This window comes from Neolamprologus brichardi, chromosome 14, assembly GCF_056152115.1.
Source record: "Neolamprologus brichardi isolate AB-2024 chromosome 14, ASM5615211v1, whole genome shotgun sequence".
Classification (NCBI taxonomy): Eukaryota; Metazoa; Chordata; class Actinopteri; order Cichliformes; family Cichlidae; genus Neolamprologus; species Neolamprologus brichardi.
This window is the reverse complement of record NC_142117.1, coordinates 10497531-10522834: the sequence shown is the minus strand read 5'-3', so window position 1 is coordinate 10522834 and position 25304 is coordinate 10497531. Positions and strand designations below refer to the sequence as shown.

Below are 25304 nucleotides of genomic sequence, written 5' to 3'. Positions count from 1 at the left end.
ATCACATTCGGGCATGTGTAAGTGTGTCTGTGAGAAAGCGAGAAGGATTGCTGTATCTTTGAGAGCTGTGTGAGTGTACTGAGGGAGTGAGTGAAATTGTTACACAGTACATTAGGCCTGTTACCTAACGCTTGCCATCCTGTCGGCCCCCTTCCTCTTGCTTGTTTCTTACCAAGAGCACAGGGGAGGAAAAGGGGGACAACACAGGAAAAAGGACAGAAGGACATGGGGAAAGGCCTGCTTCCCTAAGAAACACACAGGTCAGGGTGTGCCACACAGCACCGTGTACCTATCATGACACTTTGCAGTTATTTCAATGACAAAGAAACCAAGGACCCAGTCCGTCTGATAATAGAAGCGCACTTTGTTCATGGCAGACAAAGACCATAGCCAATGGTAAATCACTCGCATTCAAAATTGGTGGTTGGGGTCTGGAACCACCATCATCACGACTGAAACCATGGAAACCAGTTAAGACTTCAATGGAGCGACCTTTCTCCAACTAGGAGCCTTGGCAACACACAGTCGCTGCTGACAACAAGCAGCACTTTGGATGATGACGGCACAGAGTTGTGATTTTTAACTACCGGCTTCCTGTGCCTACAACTCAACCCGCTGCAGAAAAAGCCCAACTCGACTTTATTTTTAACCAGATCAAACAAGACCACTGATCACACCTCCTTCATCATGGTGTTACACACACGCATATAACATTCAAATCAAATTTAACCAGCAACCTGCCTGTTAAAGCATCACACAAACTAAGACTGGAGGTTTTTGTTGTGATCGGTGATTTGCAATAACCATGTTTACAATTCAAATAAATAAAGGTTTGTCATGCAGATAAAACGGACACTATTTGGTGCTGCATTCTGCACTCCGAGTTCATCGTATGTCCTTGGGTCGCACATCAATAAATTATTAGCGATGACCTCTTACCTAGAAACCAGCAAGGACCAAAGACACTGTAGTAGCAAAGATGAAACGTTTCACTGATTCTAATTAATTAAATGTGCATAAACAGTCAATTCCATACAACATCTGACAGGCACTGTTAAAAGGATATGCAAAAAGGATGTGCAAATTTGCCACCTGTTAAAGCGGTCTGCACTGTAAACACAAGGTGACCAGCTCACAGCCTGCACCCTTATGTCCGAAGCTAACAGGAAAATTGTCCATCTCTATGATATACAAGCAACATATGCATTTGTTTTTCATCGTGTCTATACAAATCCTAAATCGCTCTTTGGACTATTTTTTATAAAATGTATTCAAGATTTTAATGACATGATTTTGTTTACAAATATCTACAAATTAAACATATTTGTTTTAGTTTGTCAGTTTGACATCGAAAGTAGGGCTGGGCTCATATCATACCGTTCACAGTAATACCAGTATAATGTCAAGCAACGATAGGAGAATGAAATATCGCGATAGAATATGGGTAAAACGCGCATGCACAGTGCCTTTGTTTTCATACGCACATGGCAGAAAAAGCATGGCGGCGACAGAGAATGAGAAGGGCGAAAGTGGATCGTTGAATGAAACAGATGAACCAGAATTGGTTTGTAAAAATGCTGCAACTTCAGTGGTGTGGAACTGGTTTAGCTTTCGTCCGTCAGATACACAACAAAGCACTATTTTTGGTAGCGCATGCTAGCGGGCCGTCGTTATTACTGTGTTTTTTGGAAAATACGACACACTTAAAATCAATCCTACGATTTTTCTGAAAATCGACAGTGCCCCTTATAATCCCGTGTGCCTTATGTATGAATTCTTGTTGTGTTTACTGACCTCGAAACGATTTTGTCGTACATGGTGCTCAAAAATCTGTCAAATGTTTTAGTACGACTTTGCTGATTTGCTGATACGTGCTGTGCTTCAGCATAGTATTACGGTATTCTGTGTGTATAACCTCTTTTTAAGTTTTGTGGATATTATACATGGTTATGCTGAGGATATGTCGGCCAATTTCCACTGGAAATGCCTTTTGGTTAAACTGTCAGCAACATTTACACTGTTAACTTTTTATATAACTTTAATGCACATAAAAAACAGCTGCTTGTTTAAGTGTAAATACGTTGATTTTTTTTTTTTTTTTCACAAATAAAGTTGTGGAGTTGTAAAGTAACTTGTCTAGTGTCAATTATTTCGTCAGTTATATTGTTATCGCAAATTTTCAAATGTATATCGTGATAAATATTTTTGGTCATATCGCCCTGCTCTAGTTGAAAGCAATTTAAAGTTGTGATCTTTCTACTTTCTTAGATCACACTTTAAAAGGCGTGTGCGTGTCTATGTATTCTTTACATCTCAGCAAGTGCTCTTTCAAAACACTTTGCGTTTCAGTGAGTGTGTATTGCTAACATGGGAAGGAAGGCTGGTGGTAATTTTGGAGGAATCTGAATAAGTGATTCTTCAGAAATATAAATAATTGAACAAATGACATAAAGGTGACTCCTTTAGGTGTGGGGCGACTGATAATGACAACAGTGCATCACAAAGATGGCCGTGCACAGATAGGGATGGATTCTATTGGTGAACAAAAGCTTAAAAATATCAGCCACTGTCACCTAAATCACCTACAGTGTGGGGTTGTTAAAACAGAATCAACACTGCAGTACTTTGTAAGCTCTGCAACTGGAAATGTCTTTTCAAATCAGCTCAACCTGTAGTGCTCTGGCTGTTTCCTGTACTGTGTTTACTGTAACACGGCATTATCTCATATCATTTGATATGCCAGTTGTAAACTCTTGATGTGGCCCAATATCAAAGTTAGACCACCTTCTGGTTTGGATCTTCGTTCTTTCATTTGAGAATAAACATGTATTAACTGCTTATTAAATGTTGTTTTAGTATCAGAATAAACAAGATCAGAAAGTCTAACCTAAAACTCTCTTTGACTTGCTAGCTCACCTTGCTTGCTAACCAAACAGCGCTGTAGCAAGAGCACATCTAATGTGGACTAAATCTACTATGTGCTACATATGAGACAGTATAAAGTCCGAAAACACCCAAACTTAATTCTCCCGACACTCTCCAAAATGTCCGTGGGAAAACAGTGACCAAGATTAAATGAACAGATGTAGCATTTTGAGTTCAATTTCTCATATTTATTTGAGGTAAAAGCTTTAAAATAATTGATGAATTAGCTTTTACATTATTTGATTATCGAGTCATGCGTTGCTTGAGAAAGGTTTGAGGAGCAATGTTCAAGGCCAAGCAATCCAAAAAGTACAGCGTTAATTATATTTTAAAAAATGACTGACCAATGAATTGTTTTAATTAGTTACATCTTAATACACTTTAATTAGGCATTAGTTAATGCCTATTATACCTAACTACATGAGTATATCCTGCTAGCTAGTTTAAATGTTTACATATTGATTATTATTAGTTCTATAAGATGAAGGCACATTGGATATTTTTGTAAATCAAATGGCTCTTATTGTTGCTATAGATGAAAAGAATTTAAAAATAAAAGCAAAACTCAATGATGGGTCACAGTTTACTTAGTCCCCAAAATTCACAGAACTATGAGTAACAGATTTAGTCTACAATGGGTAGTTTACAGTGTCACAGTATCAGAGAGGACTAATAGGTTTTATTAATGAGCCACGGCTAGCAAGGATGTTTGTGGATACCCTGAACGGTAAAGCCGACATTTATCCACACTGCTAGCAGCAACATGTGACACAAACTGCGTGAGTGTAACAACTCTCTTGTTTTGACTTCCACCTCACAAACTGATCTTGTCTGGGTGAAATGAACTTTCACTATTACGACATCAAGGTGCACCACACCAATTGTTTGCTTCTCAAGGTCTGTGCTGTGTGACTGCCTCCGTTTTACTAAGCATGTAAGCCAAAAGCCCCAGATTTCCACAAATGTGCACGGCAAAAACCCAAGTTGAAGTGCTATTGGGAAATTAAACTCTGAACTAATTGCCCATCGAATTGCTCAGATTTTATAAAACATCAGAGGGGGAAATGAGGCTTCGAAAAGGGACCATCCCTTTCTGTGCTTGTGAGCCACAGAGTATAAATATCCAGGTCCTCTTCTGTGTGACTGCACTGCAGGATATCACGCAGCTCCATCTGAGAACGGGGGGAGTTGTTAGGCTGTTTATGACTAGTCAGCATTTCTCTTCAGATCGTTATAGAACCTGGGCCATGAAACAAAGCTACCCGTGTGCATTTCATCTGATGGCTGATTACCGTATCCATATTCATGATAACTACGGGCACGTTAAAGCACGCTGCTACTCTTCTGATATCCGTGAGCCAAGTGGGGACGCTGAAACCCCTGCGATTGTTGGTGGAAATTATGAGGTTACTGCGACCAACCATCAACAGACAGAAAACAGGGCTTATTTCATTCTCTCAGTGATTGTCATCTCTCAGGCTCAGACAGACACACATCAATACAAGTGAAAACAATAGACATTGTATTGTTATTGGAGGAGACTAACAACATCTCCCATAAATTCTGGCCTCTACATATCATAGTCAAACACACACACACACACACACAAACATCTCCACGGCTCACCGACCCATGTGTATTTTGTCATGAAACTAAATGGAGGGTTCAGTCTCTATGTGACGCAAAGCATCCAAATGACCCGTGTCGACTCATCTGTGTGTATGTCAACAAGAACACCAAGGCAAAGCTACACACTTGGCAGCTTTGCCATCCCTCTATTTATATCATCTCAATAAAAGGCTCTTCATCATATATTGCAGGCACCGCTTTCAGTAATCGAAGCCCTGAGTGTTCACCTGCACATCGATCACTACTGATCCCAATACTCCCGATAACCTAAGGAAGGATTTTTAACGCTGCTATACTAATCTGCTGCAAATCACAGTTAGTATTAGAAGAGACCTCAATAACGCATCTGTTGTCAAATATGCCAGCAAAGGCCTTCTGATTTGTTTGGCACTTTTTAAGGTTACATTACCAACACAGCTGATAACCCAGTGGCAACAGACTGCTCAAAGGCAAATAAAGCCTTGCAAAAACTCAGGCACCGCACGCGATAGGTCAGCAAAACTTCAAAACAATACTCAGAATTTGTGAGTGCTGCCTTTTCTTTGTAATGCCCCCAAACGTGTCACAAACAAAAAGATTTTTTTAAAGCACTGAGTTGTGGCCAACTTCAGTGTAAGGCTGAAAGGCATCTACTCATTAAGGATGATTTTGTGTTTCATTAATTTTCTGACAGTAGCATCTGCCATTAACTATGTCAATCGTCCAGTATATTTCAAACTGTCGCCCACACCATGCAAACGCGTTTATGTTCCACTTAAAACTGTATGGTGACAATTCTGAAAACACTTTCATTTTTTTGGCCAATGTCAATATTTTCCTGTCCACGAGGACTCAACGCGCTGTCATCTAGCTATTAAACCTGATATCTAGTACTACAAAATCTGATATGTACAGCTGTAAATGTTCCAACAAACTGGTTAAGGTGTACGAACGTATCTTTACGCGAAACGGTACATGCTAAGTAGCTTGTTCACCCAATTCTTTAAACAGTTAAGTTTATTTTAAACCCCACAGTCTTTAGCTTTCCTATAATATAGTGTGACAAAGTTTCGATGGTACTTTATTGGGGAATTCCTAAGAGGGATATTAAATCTTGGGCCAAACACAAACCTATCAAGTTTGGAAGTTCACGGTTAACTTAACAAAAACAATGGCCCAAACTTTTCTTTCATCCTTGACGGACTGGCATCTTTCTCAGAGGTATCCAAGTTGTACTAACCAGGTAATTAGCCATCAAGCTAAGCTAGCTACTAGAAAATCGACTCTCGTCTTTTTTATCTTCGTCGATACCCTTCTCTCTGTCCTCTGCGCTTTGCTACACATTAACCTCGGGCCTTTTAAGCTTTCAGAAAAAGCACTACAAGTTGATAGATGCGAGCTATTATTTACGTTGTGGTAAATATATCTGGATCCAGTAGCTAACGGTGGTGTCCCGTGTCGAGCGGACCTCCGCTACACCGAGCAGCGGTGTCACCATAGCGGGCTGGCCGCTGCTGTCTCCCGAGCCTGAAGGCCCCACCGTCATGCTACTAAAGCGGCCGAAAAGGCTCAGAATAAATCAATGACAACTTATAATTGTTCACCTCTGATACTCGGACATCAATTGTCTTACCTTTGCTTTAGTAATGATGTGTGTGGCCAGTTTAACAACCGCGAAATTTCCCTTCCCGATGGTCCGCTCGATTTCGTAGTGGCCCACTCGGGCTGGGGGTGGCCTGGGGACCGAAGTGTGGCCAGGATTTGTGATGCACCCAGTGGCTGTGCTGGTACGACCGGAGTGGCTGATCCCGGAGGATGGCTGGGCTCGGTTCTGGGAGCCCATGCCTGCGTGGGTCGGTCGGGCAGAGTGCGTAATCCCGGCCGCTGCGGACCCAGCAGCACCTCCGCTTGACACGGCCGCCATCTTCTCGCCTCTCTGCGGGAACAACAAGCAGCCGTGCGCAGCGCGCACCGCGGGCACGCCCCCGCCCTGCGTCATTTTACGTAGAAAGCTCTTCCGCAGCGCCCTCTCTAGGTTGTAACCATAGTAACGAGCGGCGTAACAAATGACTTCATCCAGAGAAACGTATTGTGGTTGCCCTGGTGACAAAGAAGTGCGCATTATCACTCCGGTTCCCATGATTCAGTGATTCCTTGCAAAGTGCTGCGTTCTGTATGAGCAGACGGTTTTTAAAGTGTTTAAAGGTGTACGCCGCTTTACCCTTACAATGGCGGACGAGAACAACGGTCGCTTTGTTATTCCACTGCAATACAAATATCTGATATGAGTATGTTTCACAAAAATATGACTACAGTTTCTAACAGCTGAATGCCATGAAGAGATCCCAAATAGAAAAATTACAGCCATTATGGCGGTCGGCCGGAGGCACTGTATTAGCTATTTTGGCTGGGTTTTTTTTTGTCTTCGATAAATTACTAAAAACGTGTACTTAAAAAACAAAAAAAACATGCAAACCTTTAACTTCCCCCAGAGATGTAGGTGTCTTTATAATGCTGATAAATGGCCTTGACCTTCTGAGGAGGCTTTGATACGATCTCTTAATGAACACAGAGTCATTAAATCAGCGATTAGCTGTACTTCCGTGGTGACTGGCCTGCACTCATACAAAAACATAATCACTGTGTCCCCACCACAAGCGTGCAGTGATACCTGCACAGTGACATAATAATAATTATGCAAAACTAAATGTATGTATGTGCAAGAATAAAAAGATAAATAAGCAGGGTCACTCACACCATTTATAGAAAGATGCATTACCTGAATCCACTCATAGAGCTAATTTAACATAAGGATAATCTAAGTAAAACGAAAGGAAAGATTTCAAAGCTCGTTGCAGTTAATTTTATTCTCTGGTCCATAGGCTCTCTCACCAGACTGTAGACAGCACCCCTTCATGGTGGAAAAGAGTTCCTGCATCCAGGCTGGTCCAAAACAGGAAGGTGCCCTGTGGCTCCCAGACCGCAGAGAGAAAGCAGGCTTACTTGTTGTTTGGAATTAGATAACTCATTGTAAATAAGTTTCGGCATGTGCATTTCTTTTTTTTTTTTGATCAAGGTCTTTTTATTGAACAAAGAATTGCTTCCAACAACAATTACGGCAATATGTGTGTAATGCATTTCTAAAGGAAAGTTTTGTAATCTGCAGCTGACTTGTATTTTAATGTAGGAAGTGGCACATGTTAAAGGCGCCAGGCAGTGCTCTGGCTAACAAAAAGAGCACTTGCTGGTTTCTCGAGGAGTGAATTAATGAATATGTGGGTGGCGTGGTGGTGCAGTTGTTAGCACTGTCCTGAGTTCACAGCCGCTGACTGGCTGGGGCATTTCTGTGTGTAGTCACAATGTCCAGCTTCCTCCCCTCCTCCCCAAGTGTTGATTTTAAATTGACCGTAGGCGTAAATGAGGTGTGAATGACTGCTTTTTTGTGTCAGCCCTGTGATAGACTGGCAACCTGTCTACCCCACTTCTATGTACCCCACCTCTTCTCCTATCCTCCAGTGCACCAATGACCATGAGTTGTATAAGTGCCTGGGGTACAGTATTTTGTAGTTTTACTTAAACTATAACTAAAAGCTACTAACAGTGCACAGGCCGCATATTCAACTATATTTATAGCTCCAAACATAAATGTCCTAATGTGTAATGACATGTTTCAGAATGATCATGTAACATGACGGTATTCTTACTTTTATTAGTACTGTTGTTGGTTTTGGATAATAATGTATTATAATTATTCATTTGTTGATGTGTATATCTGTTTAATATTGCAGTTCGTGGTGATTCTAATTCCTTATATATTGATTGATCAACAATAATGTAATTTATCAGCAAAATAATGTGTGACTAAAAGTTTTATATGTGCTGGTTCTATTCATCTTCGCCTACACACAACAGTTTTTTTTGGTGTGCATTCTGTTATTTAGACAGACTGCTGGCTGCAGAAGACAATGGAAGTCAAGGAAAGGAGTAAAATTTGAATCCAACAGATTGGTTTGTGTGAGGATCCTATGATCCAACATATGCATACATAGTAACACATTTTTGCCTTGGTATATACATAAAATAGATCCAAGTCCTTGGGACACTAACCACTGAAAGACCTTGAAATGTCCTCTTCATCAAGATTAGCTGCAATAAAAACATATTATATGAAAAAATAAGGGAGTGTAGTTCATACCTCGTGATTTAGTATTTTCCTGATGTATTCCAGTTTCTTTCAAACTGACCTGGTTAATACTTTACCAGTTTTGTATTATTATTATCGCTGTTGTCGTTATGCCTGGTTTGAAGTCACTATATAGGAAACTCACAGATAAGGCCAACCCCACATAATAGCAAACATGCAGACATCGGTTTCACCCCAGATATTTGACTGCTGAGGGTCCAGGAAGTGTCGTCATGACGTCGTGCGTCGGTTTGTTTACTGTCTAAGCGTGGAGGGAGGGTGGGCGCTAACGGCACAGATTTTCACACTGAATCTCTTCCCCCCGCTGGACCAAAATTTCTTGCACAAGGCAGCGGTCCTACGAAACCCGATAGTGACAGCCGTTCGCAGTTTTACAGGAAGGCTTTTGTGCGGGTTTTGTTTTTGACGACAGAACCGAAGTCCGACATGAAAACATGAAGCTGCCTAACCAGCAGTGCTAATGCTAACACGGCGAGTCAGCGGGCTGTCAGATTTCAGGGTTTCATATAGAAGAATTGAGTGTCGCTGCTTTTGTTGTGTTGAAACTTGGCAGTGGGCGCATGACCGACAGCGTCTACTTCGTTACGGATGCCGACAGGACGAAGCGCAAGTTTATAGCAAATGTAAACACTTCACTGTGTCACTAGCTTTCATTTAGCACCTGCTGTTATTGTCTGAAGGGGCATAGTTGAGCTAGCCTGACTGCTTTCCTTGTTATTGTTGCTGAATGGGGTGGAGTTTTTTCATAGCGTTGTCTCTCCACCCTAGAGTAACTTAAGATATCGTTTCCCAGTTATAGGAAGACGGTGTCAGGCAAAATGGTGTTAAGAAGCTCCTGGAAATCACGACATAAAAACAGCTGTGGACCTGCTCCCCGTTGGATCCGACCAGGATTGGCTGCCCTGCTCTGGTTATGTGCGATTCGGTTAGCTTGCGGCATTGAGGTGGGGGAGATCAAAAACATCATCCAGAAAGATGCGGAGTTTGATGCCAACTATAATGACACGGTTACGAGTGAAAACCAGACCATTTACGCGTTTAATCACACCATCTCTCGGAATAAGGTGAGTTCGCCTCCTCAGACTTGTCGGTTCGTTTTTTCACCACTTAAAGATTATTATCAGTCCTTTCTCCTTTTCCCTCTATTGACTTTCAGACTGAGGGAGTGCGTGTGTCCGTGGACGTGTTATCCAACAAGTCGGAGAGCCCAACCTTGTTTGTGGTGCGACAGAAGCAAGCCGTGCTGTCTTTTCAAGTCCCCCTCATTCTCAGAGGCCTGTGAGTACCCCCCACCGTTTACATACATAACATATATACATCACATGTATGTGATGTATAAATGTTAATGTTTTTTCTTACAAAAATCAAGTAATTTAAAATAAAAACTGATGTGGTCTGTAATTTGGTCCATCCCTTAACTCCTTTAACTTCACGTTTTTGTCTAATTGCATATTAAGCTTCCCTTCTTTGTATGTAAACAGAGATGGCCACTCACTGTTATTTTAAATCCTCTAAGTTAAGTCTGTCAAAGAATTTTAAAAGATCTATGTGTTACAGAGTTGAAATTGAAATTGAAACACCAGTATGCATTATGCTTAGTGAGGTGTGGAGTCAATTGTCTAGTCTACAGTAAAGCCAGCAGTATTTAAACTTACTGTGCCCATGGCAATTTTTAAGTCCTATTCAACTATGTGCAAGTGACATAGAGGAAAGATGAGATACAAAACAGAATATGTGTGGTATGACATGCCAGCTTTTCTGTGTTTTTTCTGGACCCAGCAAACGTTTCCTTTTCTTTTTTCTTAATAATGTCTACATTAGTTACTTCACCTTATCCAAAACCTTCTACCAAATCATCTTAAATTAGTGTTTTCCCCCAGATGAGATCAAATGAGTGTATTTAGCTTGTGGCACCAGGTTTTCATTGGCAAACATTTCCCAGCAGGTTCATGTTGACAGCCCTAGTCCAGTTGAAGCCGTAACCCCAGGAGCTTTCATGATAGATGCAACTACCAGTTGTTTTTTTTCACTTTCCTTTCTTTAAGTACACAGCATGTCTTATCCTCTTTGCAGACAGTCAGGGCTTTTGTTATGTCAAGCTCCAAACTGCCAACCATCCATCAGCTATGTGAGCAGTCTTGGCAGAGGTTTTCAGAAAATGCCCCTGTTTGGAAAATGAGAGGCCTTAGAGCTCGAATATATTCAGTTACAATTCTTTGTGCCATTTTTACACTGCAGCAGGGATGTGGGGCTGCCAAAGTAAATATCACATTTCAAATTTGGGCTTGCCTAGAGGTGCATTAGTAGGGCTCGGCACATCATTTGGGACTTCTTACATTAGGGCGTGTAGTTAAATATGACATAATTATACAAGATGTTTCCCGGCTTCTCATCGCAGCATTGCTTTTTTTTTGGGCCTCACTAATGTAGTGACCTATCACAGATATAACCATATTTCAGGATGTCCTGAAAAAAGGTACTTGGGTGTAATTTAAGAACGGTGTCATCTCAGGCTCAGGCTGCACTTTCCACATGTAGCATCACAGCTGTGAAGATAACGGTGTGAGGTCTGGCTGTCTCCTCAACTTTGATTATTATAGTGTGAGGTATATTCCTGAAAGTTTTTCTGTTTTCAATAGAACAAAGATAACATAAAGTAGTATTAAAAACAAACAATAACAGCCGGTATATTGACATTCAATAATTTTTTTTTTAGTCCCCAAACATCAACATTCACCCTAAAAACCTGTTGTTTTGGTGCTGGTAGCTTTATCAGGTTTGTGAACATACACTATTGTTTGTGATTACCGATGGATTAAATGTAAGCAACTGCTAATAAGGATGTCCTCTTCCTAAACGCCACGTAGGCAGATTTTATTTGAACATGTGTTCCAAGGTTCTTTTTAAGGAGTGTCGGGCTACTTGGACAGTAAACGAATATAACTACAAGTCACAAGGTTTAGCTGTAAAAGCAGATGTAGTGGAGAAAGGTGACGGGGCAGTTCAGTCTGCAATCAGTAATTCTTTTCAGAAGTGTGACGGTCATTTGACAAGTTTTGTAAGGAGGAAACGGCAAAAACCACTGCCTGTGATGTGCTTGGGATTGTCTCCAAGTCATACGGCTCCTGTAACCTTACTTCATTGTGTGCAACGCGATAAAAGGTTCCTAGTTCTGCAGTTTATTTTCCCAACAGTCCATTTGTGATGTGTTCCTCTCTTGCACTGGAAGGTTTTGCAACACCAGAATCACCCTGCTGTCAGTCATTGCTTTGTTGGTCTCATGGTCAGGCCACGTTTTTAGCAGCTCACTAATGAACTTTGGACTCTCACTTCCTCCTTTGTGAACCACCAGTGCAGAGATGGGGGAGCTAATGTCATTGTGAGGTTTGCATTCAACCACTTTTAAAGGAAAAATTACGTTCATGTTTCAACTTGTCAGATTGTGTAACTGTCAAACAAAAAACCCACCTGATTTGCTTCATTCTTATAATATTAGAGAATATACAAGAAGGAAGGAATGAATGTATGAGAGGTTAAGGGAAACTTGATCTTTGTTGTCCCCTGTGTTTTTTTTTTTTTTTTGTTTGTTTGTTTTTCATCAGCTATCAGAGGAAGTACCCTTACTACGATGTGGGCAGGACACTGTGCCAACCTCCAACCCGGGCCGCCTCGGAGACCCAGTACTTCTTTGTTGACGTGTCTACCCTGTCCAGTCAGGGTACAAACTACCAGCTCAGAGTGAGCCGTGTTGAAAGTTTCACTTTGCAGTGAGTGTTATCTGTTATGTAATAAATCAAACACAGTACCTGCCTGAATTTCCATCTTATTGCACTGTACATCAGCCTGTGTTATTTGAATGACACGTTTTGTTTACCTTGATTACAGAACAAACAAGAAATTCAGCTTCACCGCATCACCATCCCAACCTCAGGTAACCTGCCTGGTACCATAGCTCTGTGTGACAGTAGGCTCCTTCTTTACATAACTGTGTTGAGTCAAAGAAATGAGCACCACAGATGGGGGAAGTTTGTGGGTGGGGGGGGGGGACTCATAACAAGAAACGTGCAGGAAGCCAGCTGAAAGTATACATGTGAAAGAGGATGTTATGAATGCAGGGAATTTCTGATTTTGTGTATTTATATTACATAAAAAAATCTTTTTCTTGAGTAAGCTCTGTTTTCTGCACTTCCAATTATTTAAACAAAAAATTTGCTTTCTTTTTGGCCTTTGATGACACTTTCATTGGATCGTGTTAGGTTTTTGTTTTGGATGTGAGGTAGGGCTGTGCGATATGACCAAAATCTCATATCCCGATATTAAGACATCTATCGTCCGATAACGATATAAATCACAAAAATGTAACATTTTCTGTTAATTCTGTGAATCTCGGGCAGCTCGTCTTGCGGGAAGTGTTTCCAGCTGCGTGTCATGTAGCTGGAGTCGAGTGTTTTAAATGATGCATGAAACGATACATTTTTAGACATAAGTTGTAACGGCCGCCGTTTTTCTCTGTGAGTATTTATTACACGGCGTGCTGCGGGGAAAGCCTGTTCTAACGTTTGAGTCTAAGGTTTATTTTTTAGCACCTGGCGGCTCTTTTTTGCTTCTCATCCGTAAATAATCTGCTCTTTCATGTGATTCAGGTTATTTTGAAAAGTCTCAACAGGATCTTGAGCTTTATTGTGAAAGGTTTATGTGGAACATAAACAAGCGGACACGCGATGGTGTTACCGTCGTTGTTGCTAACCACAACGCATAAAAACAGGCGCTTGTCCGTCAGTAGTGTGGTTATATTACATATGAGAGAAAGAGAGAACTTTAAGAAATGAATATAGCCACTACAGTGACCATCAAAACGATGAAAAAATATTGCCGTAAACAGTTTATTTTGCGACACCACGAAACAAACGATAGCGTAAAATGAAACGATAGACGTTTTTATATCGTCATCCGATATACATCGTTATATCGAACAGCCCTAATGTGTGGGGTGTGTAGATTTGTGTGGATTGCAGGGCTTTAAACTCAGTTTTACCTCACATCCATGTGTAGTTAATGGACACCTTTTAAGAATATAACCTTCTCATTTCCAGTTTGAGCCACGTAACGCCTTCAGACGGTCAACAACAAAGATGTTCAGATATTATACCATTTAGTCAGGCATAACAATGCAGTCTGACTGGAGTAGTCTATACTGCAGCAAACAGAACAACCTGTTTCACAAACCTTTATGTGACAGTTGCTGGGAGCATGGGTTGTTTATTTAACCCAAATACACACTTATGTTAAAGCTAAATAATGCTTTCATTTTGTATGTGCATGTGTTTCTAAAAAACAAACTATGTTGCTGAGCATGTAGTTTACCTCTGGCATACAGCTGAGGCTTCCTGCATGATGCTGGCTGCAAAGAAAGAAAATAACCACTGCAAATAAACCTCACAGTTTCTCTAAAAGTTCCAGACTCTATTAATATTAAAACTTTCCTTTACTGAGATTTAGCTCTGAAAACCAACCAAATAACCAAAAAATGAACATATTTTGTTGTAGTTGCTTGCCTCTTTGTTTCGGCCTCTTTTCCTTGTCTGTGGCTGTATGGATCTATACTCATCTATACAGTCCTATGAAAAAGAATGAAGTAAAACCTGTCATTCAGTAGCTTACAGTTGGCCTTTGGCAGCAATAACTTGAAGTAATTCTTTTCTGTATGACTTTATCAGTATTGTCATGGAGTGATTTTGTTGCTGATTTATGCAGAGCTCTCTCCAGGTTCCTTCACATTTTCAGTCAGGTTGAAGTCTGGACATTGCAACACCTTGTTTCTTTTCTTTTTTTTAGCTGTTTATTCTGTTCTAGATTTGCTGCTATGATTGGGGTTGTTGTCCTATTGCGTGACCCAGTTTGGACCAAGCTTTAGCTCTCACACTGGTATCCTGACATTTGAATCACGAATACTTTTGTAAACTGAGGGGTTTGTGGTCAACTCAATGACTGCATGGAGCCCAGGTCCTGTGGTTGCAAAACAAACCCAACCCATGGCCCCTCCACCACCGTGCTTCGGGGGTTGTTCTGAGATGTTTGTTCTGATAAGCTTGGTTAGCGCCAAACGTGGTGCTGTGCGTTATGGATAAGCATCTACACTTTAGTCTCGTCTGTTCAAAGGACATTGTTCCAGTTTGAGTTTTTTCTAATTGTGCTGTTATGAACTTTAACATTTAACTGCGGCTTGTAGCGTCTGAGATGTCGCTGTTGTTTTTTTTTTTTTGCAGTTTCTTTAAGCTTTGCACGGTCTGACCTTGGGGTGAATTTGCTGGCATTTCCACTCCTGAGAAGATGGTGACATATTGTTGATTTACCTATGAATGCTCCGGAGCAGCAAATTGCCAAAACTTCTGCTTTTGCAGAGGGTGCTCACACTTGCTGATGACCGATCAATCAAGTGTGTTTGATTATCAGCACCTGGCTCCTCCTTACTCTTCATTCCCATAGCAGCAGTATGGGTGCACTGAGTTAGGCTCAAAACTGCCAATCCTGTGAAAACCTTACTTTTCACACGACTGTATGTTATTTGAAAACGGAGATCAGCTTGTGGCAAATGATTCCATGACTTTCTTTTGACACTTGATGAAGACGTTGTCAGTCTCTGACCTCTTTTAAGACAGTCTGCTTTCTGCATCAGCTTTGCTTTGTTCTCCCAGTCTGTGCTTGTAAGCTATCAGGTCAGCTCATTTGTATGCGTGAGGTGCTCTGCAGTCGAGGGCTCCAACTAAACAGGATAAAACCTTTTGAGAACCTGGAGTGAGAGGCTCTCAGTAACATATCACTTATCAAATTGTGCAAATGGCCCGTGGGGTGACTTATTGGTTTAATGGTTTATTGTGCTGTCAGCAATTAAAACGCCATCCTCAAGTCGATCTTTCTGAAAACTGCCTCACTGACTGTTGTCCTCTTCTTTCCCTCTCCTTTTTTCTCAGTATTTCAAGTATGTCTTCCAAGACGGGGTGGATACTGTGATCGTCAAGGTCAACTCGGACATGACTTTCCCCTGTTCTGTCATGTCCATCCAGGACATCCAGGTACAGTTATCCAGAGCACACATTCAGCTTTGCTGCAGCAGCCCTCAAGAGGCCCCTCCCTCAGCCTCAGTGGTCAGCGTGCAATAGCACTCTGAGACCACGTGAGGGCATCACAGTGGATACCACAGCTGATTTCTTGCTGTTCAAAAATGTTTTCTTATTTACTTCTGAAATGATCCATCTGAATCTTTCTTTTTTCACATCTAATTCAGTTTTTTTCTCCCTCTCCCTCTCTCACTGTCTCCATTCAGTGCCCCATTTACGACCTTGACAACAACGTGGCCTTCATTGGGATGTACCAGACTATGACAAAAAAAGGTGCCATCACCGTGCAGGTAGTGTCCCGCAGAAATTCAGAGCTTACTGGAACCGGTTGCGATAAATCCTTGTGTAGATTTGAATGTAGGTGTTTCTGCCTTTATCTAGAGGAAAGATTTCCCCAGCAACAGTTTCTACGTGGTGTTGGTGGTAAAAACTGAGGACGAGGCATGTGGCGGCCCGCTGCGCTTCTACCCTCTGAGACCCGATCAGCTGATTGACGCCGGCAATCGCAGCAAGGCCCTCGATGTGATGGTCTCACCCGCAATCAACTGTAAGTCACATGGCTACATATGTGAAACGCTGAGGGTTAGCATGTGCTAAAAGAAGCAGAGATTTCTCTGCTTGTGTTGTTTAGATTTGTTTTTTTTGGCAGCAGATACAGAATGTTGTGTCTTACTATGCAAATTAGCTTACAGTTAATATGTCCTCCCGCGCAGTGGAGGCGTACGTGATGGGAATGCTGTTCTGTTTGGGGATCTTCTTCTCATTCTACCTCCTGACCTTGCTCTGTGTCTGTCTAGAGCGTGCACGGTAAGGTTTTGAAATGGCCTCTGCAGCAAAGTCATCATTTGCTTTGTTTATCTGCTACTTGTACAAAAGAGTTTCCAGTTGCGGAGGTCGTGTTGGAATGTTCTTCACTTAGAAAAGCCATCTCTGCATCTTTGTCTTCCACTATTGCATGAAGCTTGATTATGTTATACTCAAAACCCAGAAAAAGTAAAGCATATGCATATAATCTTAACAAACTGATTTCACACCTGTAGGAAATATCCGGCCTGCATCTTTTTTTCTGTTTTTATTGTGTCTCCCTTTTTTTCTGGCTTGTTTTCGGAGTAGAAGGAAGTACGTGCTTTAGGGTGTGTCCTTCCAAACGGACCTCAAAACTCAACAGCTTATGCAGGAGTTTTTTAAAAAGCTGCAGGTGGGCAGAAGGAATAGCTGATTAATTGAAAAGAGCATGTTGTACACATCTGTAAAACCCTGTGAGGAAGATGCAACTTTTAACCAAAGTCTTCACCCGAAACAGACAGAATAGAAAAGCCAGGGTGGCAACAAAACAACCGTCTTTGCAAGTCTGCACCGCAACAAAAAGACGCAGGCAGACGGCAACTTGTAGCTGCCTGAAAATGACAGAAAGTTTTGCACTTTGGTTGGAAAAACAACAACTAATTTCCAACCTCCTGTACATCAATAAGTCCCTCTCCAGCCCACGTTTCAACCCACGAGGTCGGACGTCATATTGTCAGAATAGATCTGCACTGCAGGAATGACACTGCACTGAATACAAATTGTGTTCATTTGCATTTTCCCCCTCTCTGTTTCTGCAGACTGAACAAGAGGAGAAATATGTTTCTGAATCCTGCCGACATGTCGCCTGCTGAGACAGGTAACCCAGCAACTAGCTCTGATGGACCGGCCCATTAGGAGCAGTGTGCACTGACCACAAACCAGCAAGCTTGTTCTGTTCTGTTAATTACATACCAGAGTAAATGTGATCCTAAACTGGACTGATCATGCAGTCCCACAGCTGTTTGCCACTCTTTTATCTCAGAGCTGAATGTTTAAGCATGTACTGAACGTGTATCTTTCTCTCCTGCCATTCAGCCTCTCTGCTCGGGAAGAACAGCGACGGTATACAGACACAGTTACTCCCCTTGTGCACTCGCTGCCCTCTCTCAGTCTGTGTTGCTTGTCTGCAGATGCTCTGCATGCAGTAGCTTCCATACTTTACCCTACAAAGAAGAGAAAGAGACGTTTTCGGCTGCAGGGCTTCATGGACATAAACGTGGCTCTGTTCTGAGGCTTTTCTGGCTTTACAGAGATACAGATATGCACTCACATGGGTCTTTGTTAGCTTCTTTTGTCTGTGTTTGTAACAGTGTTATCCTTTTGTAGTCCTCACAGCTTTATGGCTTTGAGCTAAAGAAACACGTGAGCATATTTTCAGCAGCACTCCCATTAAAAGCATGAAGGCGCTAAGATGAATGCAAGCGCTGCTGATGTGCTTTTTTCGGCTGCTGGCTGCCTCCCAGTGTGTATCTGTATCTATCCACTGCAGTATTTGCTGCCACTGTTTGATTTTAAACCACTAGTTTTGAAATAATCCTCTTCACTGCATCTCATTTCTCAGCTTTCACACTTTTGGAGATTAAGAACTTTTTTTTGCCCCCAGCCAGAAAAGAATTTAAGGAATTCCATTTTTTTCACTGGATTCCTTCACGTGTTTACGTCCGCCTCACCTCCCTGTTTTCCTGACTAACACAGTGATCATTGTGCAGTGTTAGGATACTAACTAAACGTTGATCGTAGTGCTGCTTGTTTGTGCATGTGAGCATTTGGGAGCATGTATCCTTTCTTGGATTTTTGAAAGTTTGTGTCTTCACAGGAAAAACTCCAGCCTCACCAAATGAATATGGCTCATTTGGTGAGTATTTAAAAAAACAAAAACCATTTAGTCTTTGTGATGTCATTGTTTGATTGGCAATGAACGAAGAGTCATCTCCTCCTCAGCTGACAACGGCAGCACAATGAGTTCAGAGGCCATTACCGACAGCGCCACTTCAACTGACAACAACTATGGATACATGGGTATGAGCAAACGGAGACTCACACGTCTTTTTTTCCCTCTTTCTTGTTTTTTGGCCCACTCTAATGTCGCTATGCAGAGCGGCTTGCACATGGATTCTTAGCAGCTCCACGCCCTCACTGGTTTTCTGTGTGTCTTTGTTCATTAGGACAGGAGCCTTTCAAACGTCGACCAATCCTCAATCACCTTCACTACCTAGCCATCCGCATCGGTGACACGCTACCATATAACTAGCCGAATCAGCACCCCAAACCAATCAGCCACCATCTCAATCAAATATCAGTGGAGTTAAGAGGCCGGGAAAGTGGCCACTTCTCTCCACTGATGGCACTCAAATGAACAGCGACGGTGATCTCATCAGCGCAAAGATCATCTGACCGAAAAAAAAAATCATTCTGGTCATCTATTTAATCATTTTGAAAATTGAAGATCATTTTTGAAAGGTGCGATGTGTCGGATCACCTTTTTGCATCAGCCTGCAATTCTCTTAAATCCAGTCGTCGGTCTGCCTGCTCACGTTGTGCCTCCACTAGACAGAATGACTCTCTTTTGCTCTTCCCTCCTCCAATCAGAGCGATCGTTGGAAAGTGTCGCACGAAGCAGGCAGGAGTCTTTGAGCTCCATTGAGGAGGATGACTATGACACACTGGATGACATACACTCCGACAAGAACATTGTTCGCACAAAGGTACGTGGAAATCATTTTTCCTGCCTCAGAATGGCACAGATGTGGCTCTCTGCACATCTGGCTTATTTAGAATGAAAAGATCTGTGAATGTGCAAAGTAGTCCTCACCTCTAGTACCTCGGGGTGCTAGAACAAAAACGTCCATCTGATCTGTTTGGTCACTAACAGATTGCTGGATTCATCTGTGGAGATGGTGAGCCAAACTGGAAACTGGAGGCATAACTTGTTTTTCTTTGATAACAAACATTCCCATTTCCATTTGTGCCAAATATTTGCCAAGTTTTGCTATATCTCTGAGAGTTTAAACCCCAGCCGGGTCTTTAAAACTCGAGCAGCATCCTAAAAACTTGGTTCTGTTCATCTGGATCATCTGGATCATCTGGATCATCTGGATCATCTGGCGTTTTCAGTGGGAGAAATGTATTGTCACTCATCCATGTGACTTCTTCGGTTTCCCCAACCTTATAAACAGTACCTATGCACAATGACTGAAACCAGCCACTGAATGAACAATGGGCTGTGAGGTCAGTTTCTTGATCATTAATATGCAATTTGTCATTCACAAATCAACAGCCACTGATCAATGGTTTATGATCAGTGGTTGTTGATCAGTTGCCATGAGTACCATTCATAGAGAGTTGGGGAATGGCTGCAATTACAGCATTGTAAGATGGTGAAAGATTCAGAGATGGTCTTTCCTTTTTCACGTAAATGGCCTCTTTGACTCGGCGCTCAAAACCAGCCTTCCTCCCTGTCCAAGATGTGTCCTCATCATTGTAGGAGTGTCCACTGGCCTGTAGGTGTAAATAGACTGCAGAGTCTGTGTTGTGCCATCTGCTTCGCCAGAGGTTGTTTGGTTTCCCCGATGTATAAATCACGGCAATCCTCCTGGCACTTAACAGCGTATGCTACATTACTCCGTTTGTCCCGAGGGACCCGCTCCTTGGTGTGGACCAACTTTTGGCGCAGTGTGTTTTGGGGTTTGAAAGCTACAGAGATGTGGTGTTTATAGTAAATGCGTCTCAACTGTTCCAATACTCTTGACACGTACGGATCCTTAAGGGTTTTCGCTTAAGCAGCAGTTGTCCTTCTCTCCTGGATCGGCTGGAGCTTTCTTTAGGCGCCTTCCCAGCTTTGACAAATGTCCAGTTGGGATAACCACATTTACTCAGGGCCTTCTTGATGTGATGTTCTTTTGCTTCCCTGGCCGCTGTGTCTGTGGGGATGGTGTTTGCGCTGTGTTGTAGCGTCCTGATGACACAGAGTTTATACTCCAGTGGATGGTTAGAGTCAAACCTTGAATACTGAGATTTGATTTTCACCCAGATGTCACCCACGTACTTGAACCAGTGACTTGGTAGTGAACCATCCTGTAATCTCTTACAAACGACCTCCACTGCTTCAGTAAAGACAGATGTAACATTGTACAAGACCATTGTTTCATCTGCCTCCATAATGACATCTCTCACCTTCTCAACAAAATCCAAGCTGTTCTGGATGTGGTGTTCAGAGCTGCCTACCAACGGGTTGAGGGTCGAAGCCAGAAACTTTGAGATGTTATAGGTGACCAAGTTGATCATACAGACAATTGGTCTTAGAGCTACCTCCTGTTTATGTGTCTTCAGTAAACCATACAGACTTGGTGTAGCTTCTCCTGGGTACAGCCTGTGGTATGAGGTCCGGTCAGTAGCCTTGTCTTGTTCTAACTGCTTCAGACAATCTATCACCGTCTTCCTGTAAGCACTTCCTGGGTCTCGTTTCAGGGGCTCATAAGTATTTTTCTCACTGACCAATGACAAAATTTTCTCATGATCTTTCTGGTTTAGCAAAACCATCAAGCAACATTCCCTTCCATAAATGCCAGCTCTGAGCTCACACACACGCGCACACACAGTGTAAAACGAAGAGCAGGGCAGCAGATATTCTCATACTGAGCTCAAATGAAACAAGTGAACAGAGACAATTTAATAATGTGTTCCTTCGTTATATTAAACCTCTAAACCAGAGTCACAAATTTAAAAAACTTGTCAGCAGTAAAGAGTTTGAACATTTATAAACTGAGAAAATTAAAAAAAAGAAATGGTGGTGTTTAATAAAAGACAAAGTAGTAGCACATTAATTAGGCGAGGTTAATGCTTTCTTCATCCAGACTTTATTACTTTGATTACTTTATTAAAGTCCTCTTCTTCCTCTTACAGAAATTTCTGTACGTGGCTGACTTGGCACGCAAAGACAAGAGGATCCTCAGCAAGAAGTACCAAATCTACTTCTGGTGAGTTCTCTTGTTGCACCCATGATAAGAAACATGATATTCTTTTATATCGAAGCCAAATCAATTCACAGTGAATTAACCAAGCCATAGTTTTGACATTATATGAAACATTAAAAAAAAATTTACTGATTATTAATGAAGTGCTGCAGATCTGATGGTTGTGAGTGGCTGAAAGTAATAATTGTACCCTCTTCAGGAACATTGCTACCATTGCCGTGTTTTACGCCCTGCCAGTCGTCCAGCTGGTCATCACCTATCAAACGGTAACAATGATTTTATAAAGCATGGCGACACTTTTTAAAAAAGATTCCGATAAGCCGTCAGCTCACTAATACGACGTGTGCATCTCTGTTCTCCACAGGTTGTCAATGTTACAGGAAACCAGGACATCTGCTACTACAACTTCCTGTGCGCCCACCCGCTCGGAGCTCTAAGGTTTGCAGTCGAGCACAGTGTGTTAACATGTCCAACGTCATCAGCTAACCCGCGTAAAGTAACGATGAACTAATTCCACACAGCGCTTTCAACAACATCCTCAGTAACCTTGGTTACGTGATGCTGGGGCTCCTCTTTCTCCTCATCGTCCTCAAGAGAGACCTCGCCCACAATCGCGCTCTGGAGCGGCATGACGTCAACGCGCTGGTGAGGCACACGCACACTGACAAACGTGTAGTCATATGTCATGAAGATGTGTTTTTAAAGATTTAGATGATGATGATGATGATTGACAGCGGTAGTTTAGTTATCAGGTTGTCTCTTCCTCCTTCAGGAGTGCGGTATCCCGAAGCACTTTGGCCTCTTCTATGCCATGGGAACTGCTCTGATGATGGAGGGTTTGCTCAGTGCCTGCTACCACGTCTGTCCCAACTACACCAACTTCCAGTTTGGTAAGAACGATTGTGTCCTTACTCAGACTCGACATGGTTACAGTTGTTTTTACCTTTGTCAGGATCAGTAGTCTGAAGAGAGTTTTGGCTTTAAGCAGCTGTCACTTCAAAGGAAGATGAAGTTTCCTGGCTTTAGTCTGCATCAGTTCTTTGTGCAGTTACATTTTTACTGCTTCAGCCAGTTTCTTCAGTTTCTGCTGGCTGTAAAATTTGTGAATGCATTATTTTTGTCTCTCTGTCTGGTTTACTTTGAGTCCTGGGCTGAAAAAAGTTCAAGTTGGATGCGGTACATTTGAGTTGTTCTCCTCCCTGCAGACACTTCCTTCATGTACATGATTGCTGGACTGTGTATGCTGAAGCTCTATCAGAAGAGACACCCAGACATCAACGCGAGCGCTTACACCGCTTACGCCTGCCTCGCCGCTGTCATCTTCTTTTCTGTGCTGGGAGTGGTAAGCACGCACACACGCAATACAAAACCTGAGTTATGCTTTATGTTCTAAAAACACGGATTTCTTAATAATCATTGTGCTGTGCTTTTTTTCCCTCTCAGGTATTTGGGAGAGACAACACAGCCTTCTGGATTGTTTTCTCTGTGATCCACATTCTGGCCACGCTGCTGCTCAGCACACAGCTCTACTATATGGGTCGATGGAGGCTCAGTAAGATCACAGAAAGAAAGCAAACTCAGTCCAGTGGGCTTTATTGGCTTAAAATGAGTCACTTTAGACTAATAACTGACTGCAACTAAAGTAGTCCAGGATTATATTATGGCTGTCGTGTGAGCGTGTGTCTCACATAAGCTAGCAAATCAGAGTAACTAACATTTAAATCCACTTATCGGGATATTCTAATAAAATAAAGCAGCTTATAATCCTTGTTGTTCTCTCTCCTTCCTCTCTGTGTGTTCACGTGTCAGACGCTGGGATCATGCGTAGGATAGTTTACGTCATCTACACAGACTGCATCAGGCAGTGCAGCGGGCCGATGTACATTGTGAGTAACGGCCAGAAAATCCAGTATCAGTTTATTGCATAAGGTAGCAGGTCCTTCTGCTTTTACCTGGCAACTCAATTATTATCTTATCTTAACGACCGGTGGTTACAGAGAGCAATAAAAGGCATCGTGAGTCCTGATGACCTGCTTTTTAATCATTTTTCCGCCGGTGTATGTCTTTCAGGACCGCATGGTTCTGCTTGTGATGGGGAACCTAGTCAACTGGTCTCTGTGAGTAAAACAAACTGTGTTTCCAGCTCATTTAAATCAGCAGAGTGCGGAGGAGGCAGGTGATGTGGATCTCGCTATCTTTCTGCAGGGCTGCCTACGGCCTCATACAGAAACCCAACGACTTTGCCTCGTACCTGTTGGCCATCGCCATCTGTAACCTGTTGCTCTACTTTGCCTTTTACATCATCATGAAGGTTTGTGTGTTTAGTAACTCTGCGCATGTGAGAAGCACCAGGAGAAAGTAGCAGACATGTTTGGGACCTTTGGAGCTTACAGTTTTCTGTTTGTGCTCAGCTGCGGAGCGGTGAGCGAATCAAGTGTCTGGCGCTGGTGTGTATTCTCTTCACGGCGGTCGTGTGGGGCTTTGCGCTGTATTTCTTCTTCCAGGGTCTCAGCACCTGGCAGGTTAGCTACACACAAACACGCACACCTATGAGATTTGGGCTCATGTGAAAAGACACTTGGATTACTTGTTTCTCTCCTGTGGCACAGAAAACTCCGGCTGAGTCTCGTGAGCACAACAGGGACTGCATCCTGCTATCGTTCTTTGACGACCACGACATTTGGCATTTCCTGTCCTCCATCGCCATGTTTGGATCCTTCCTGGTATTATGAATGTTTGTTTAAACATGCAGGATATGCAATTGGTTTAGAATGAGGCGTTAAAACCTTAATATCCAATATTACCTCTGCTCCCCCTCAGGTCCTCCTGACCATGGACGACGACCTCGACACCGTCCAGAGAGACAAAATCTACGTCTTCTAGATTTGCCAGATCTGCGAAGAGCTCTGCTCTTTCTCTCTGCCTTATCGCCCTGTCTGTTTGCATCCCCTCCATCTTTTTCAAAAAGCACAGCCAGTAGCCTGTTTCTGGGCTGTCGATGAGCACCTCTCTGCCTCGTGGAGAGTCGGGGAGGAGCAACAGGCCCCTCCCTCTACCTGCGTGGACACTAATGTGCCAATAAAAGCTGGAACGTCGTCGAGCGATGCTGAAGTGTTTCGTCCTCTCGCTGCCATCATCGATGTAACTGTTGTGAGCACCGTTTACTGCTGACAATTAACGGTGTGCATTTTCGCTTGACACAAAACTCGTCCATTTTAATTTATTTTATATTGTCTGCATTACATTTGGCCTGGAAGTCAGCAATGTATTTTACTTACTGTTTGTAGCCTGTTTATATGCTGTGTGTGTTTGTACAGGTGTGTGCGTGCGTGCGTGTTTTCAAAAATAATTGTGGGAAGATGAATCCTGTCCAGTCTCAGTGGCCTTCAATGTTCTAATCATAGTAGTCACAATACTGTGTTCTGATTGGTCAGATCTGCAAGCTATCCGTCCTCCTCCTTGAGGGAATATCCATGAAGACATGATTGTATTTACTTGTAACTGCCCTTAAGTGTGACTCTTAAAGGTATTTTTGCACTCTACAGAAAATGGATTTTATTGTCAGGCATTGCAGTGAAAGGATACTCAATAAAGGTCTTTTCTGAAGTGTGGTCTATTTTTCCAATACCT

General features: G+C 42.4%; 2 protein-coding genes across 8 annotated transcripts in view; one reads left to right on the top strand and one right to left on the bottom strand.

The window, feature by feature from the left end:
* Positions 1 to 6673, bottom strand: part of sik3 (SIK family kinase 3) — a 36581-nt gene extending 29908 nt beyond the window's left edge. The window contains exon 1 of one of the 3 annotated variants that reach the window (XM_006801104.3): positions 6167 to 6673. In XM_006801104.3, coding sequence (XP_006801167.2) covers positions 6167 to 6673 — 507 coding nt within the window. The remainder of the gene's footprint in view (positions 1 to 6166) is intronic. The other 2 variants (XM_035912234.2, XM_006801105.3) reach the window with 2 other exon arrangements.
* Positions 6674 to 8979: 2306 nt separating this feature from the next.
* On the top strand, positions 8980 to 25280 carry sidt2 (SID1 transmembrane family, member 2). 5 transcript variants are annotated; one of them, XM_087850800.1, is made up of 27 exons: positions 8980 to 9360; positions 9531 to 9801; positions 9894 to 10015; positions 12340 to 12504; positions 12623 to 12668; positions 15709 to 15810; positions 16062 to 16145; positions 16237 to 16402; positions 16569 to 16662; positions 17460 to 17518; positions 17737 to 17763; positions 18518 to 18556; positions 18643 to 18720; positions 19291 to 19406; positions 21604 to 21677; positions 21874 to 21940; positions 22039 to 22112; positions 22217 to 22319; positions 22447 to 22564; positions 22880 to 23016; positions 23118 to 23226; positions 23484 to 23560; positions 23745 to 23791; positions 23880 to 23985; positions 24086 to 24196; positions 24284 to 24397; positions 24495 to 25280. In XM_087850800.1, the coding sequence occupies exons 2-27, from the start codon at positions 9556 to 9558 to the stop codon at positions 24555 to 24557; spliced, it is 2544 nt and encodes an 847-aa protein (XP_087706926.1). In that variant the 5' UTR covers positions 8980 to 9360; positions 9531 to 9555; the 3' UTR covers positions 24558 to 25280. The 5 variants fall into 5 exon arrangements, with proteins under 5 accessions (XP_087706926.1, XP_087706925.1, XP_087706927.1 ...); XM_087850799.1 differs by having other exon boundaries at positions 22196 to 22319; XM_087850803.1 differs by lacking the exon at positions 8980 to 9360 and adding an exon at positions 18822 to 18929 and having other exon boundaries at positions 9537 to 9801; positions 18643 to 18765; positions 22196 to 22319.
* The last annotated feature ends 24 nt before the right edge of the window (positions 25281 to 25304 follow it).

What these genes read in the sequence shown, in the direction of transcription:
- sidt2 (XM_087850803.1), top strand. Translation starts at nt 9,556, where the DNA reads ATGGTGTTAAGAAGCTCCTGGAAATCACGACATAAAAACAGCTGTGGA. An exon ending in ACACCATCTCTCGGAATAAG is followed by an intron (nt 9,802 to 9,893) that starts GTGAGTTCGCCT and finishes ATTGACTTTCAG; the next exon opens with ACTGAGGGAGTGCGTGTGTC. An exon ending in GGCATGACGTCAACGCGCTG is followed by an intron (nt 22,320 to 22,446) that starts GTGAGGCACACG and finishes TTCCTCCTTCAG; the next exon opens with GAGTGCGGTATCCCGAAGCA.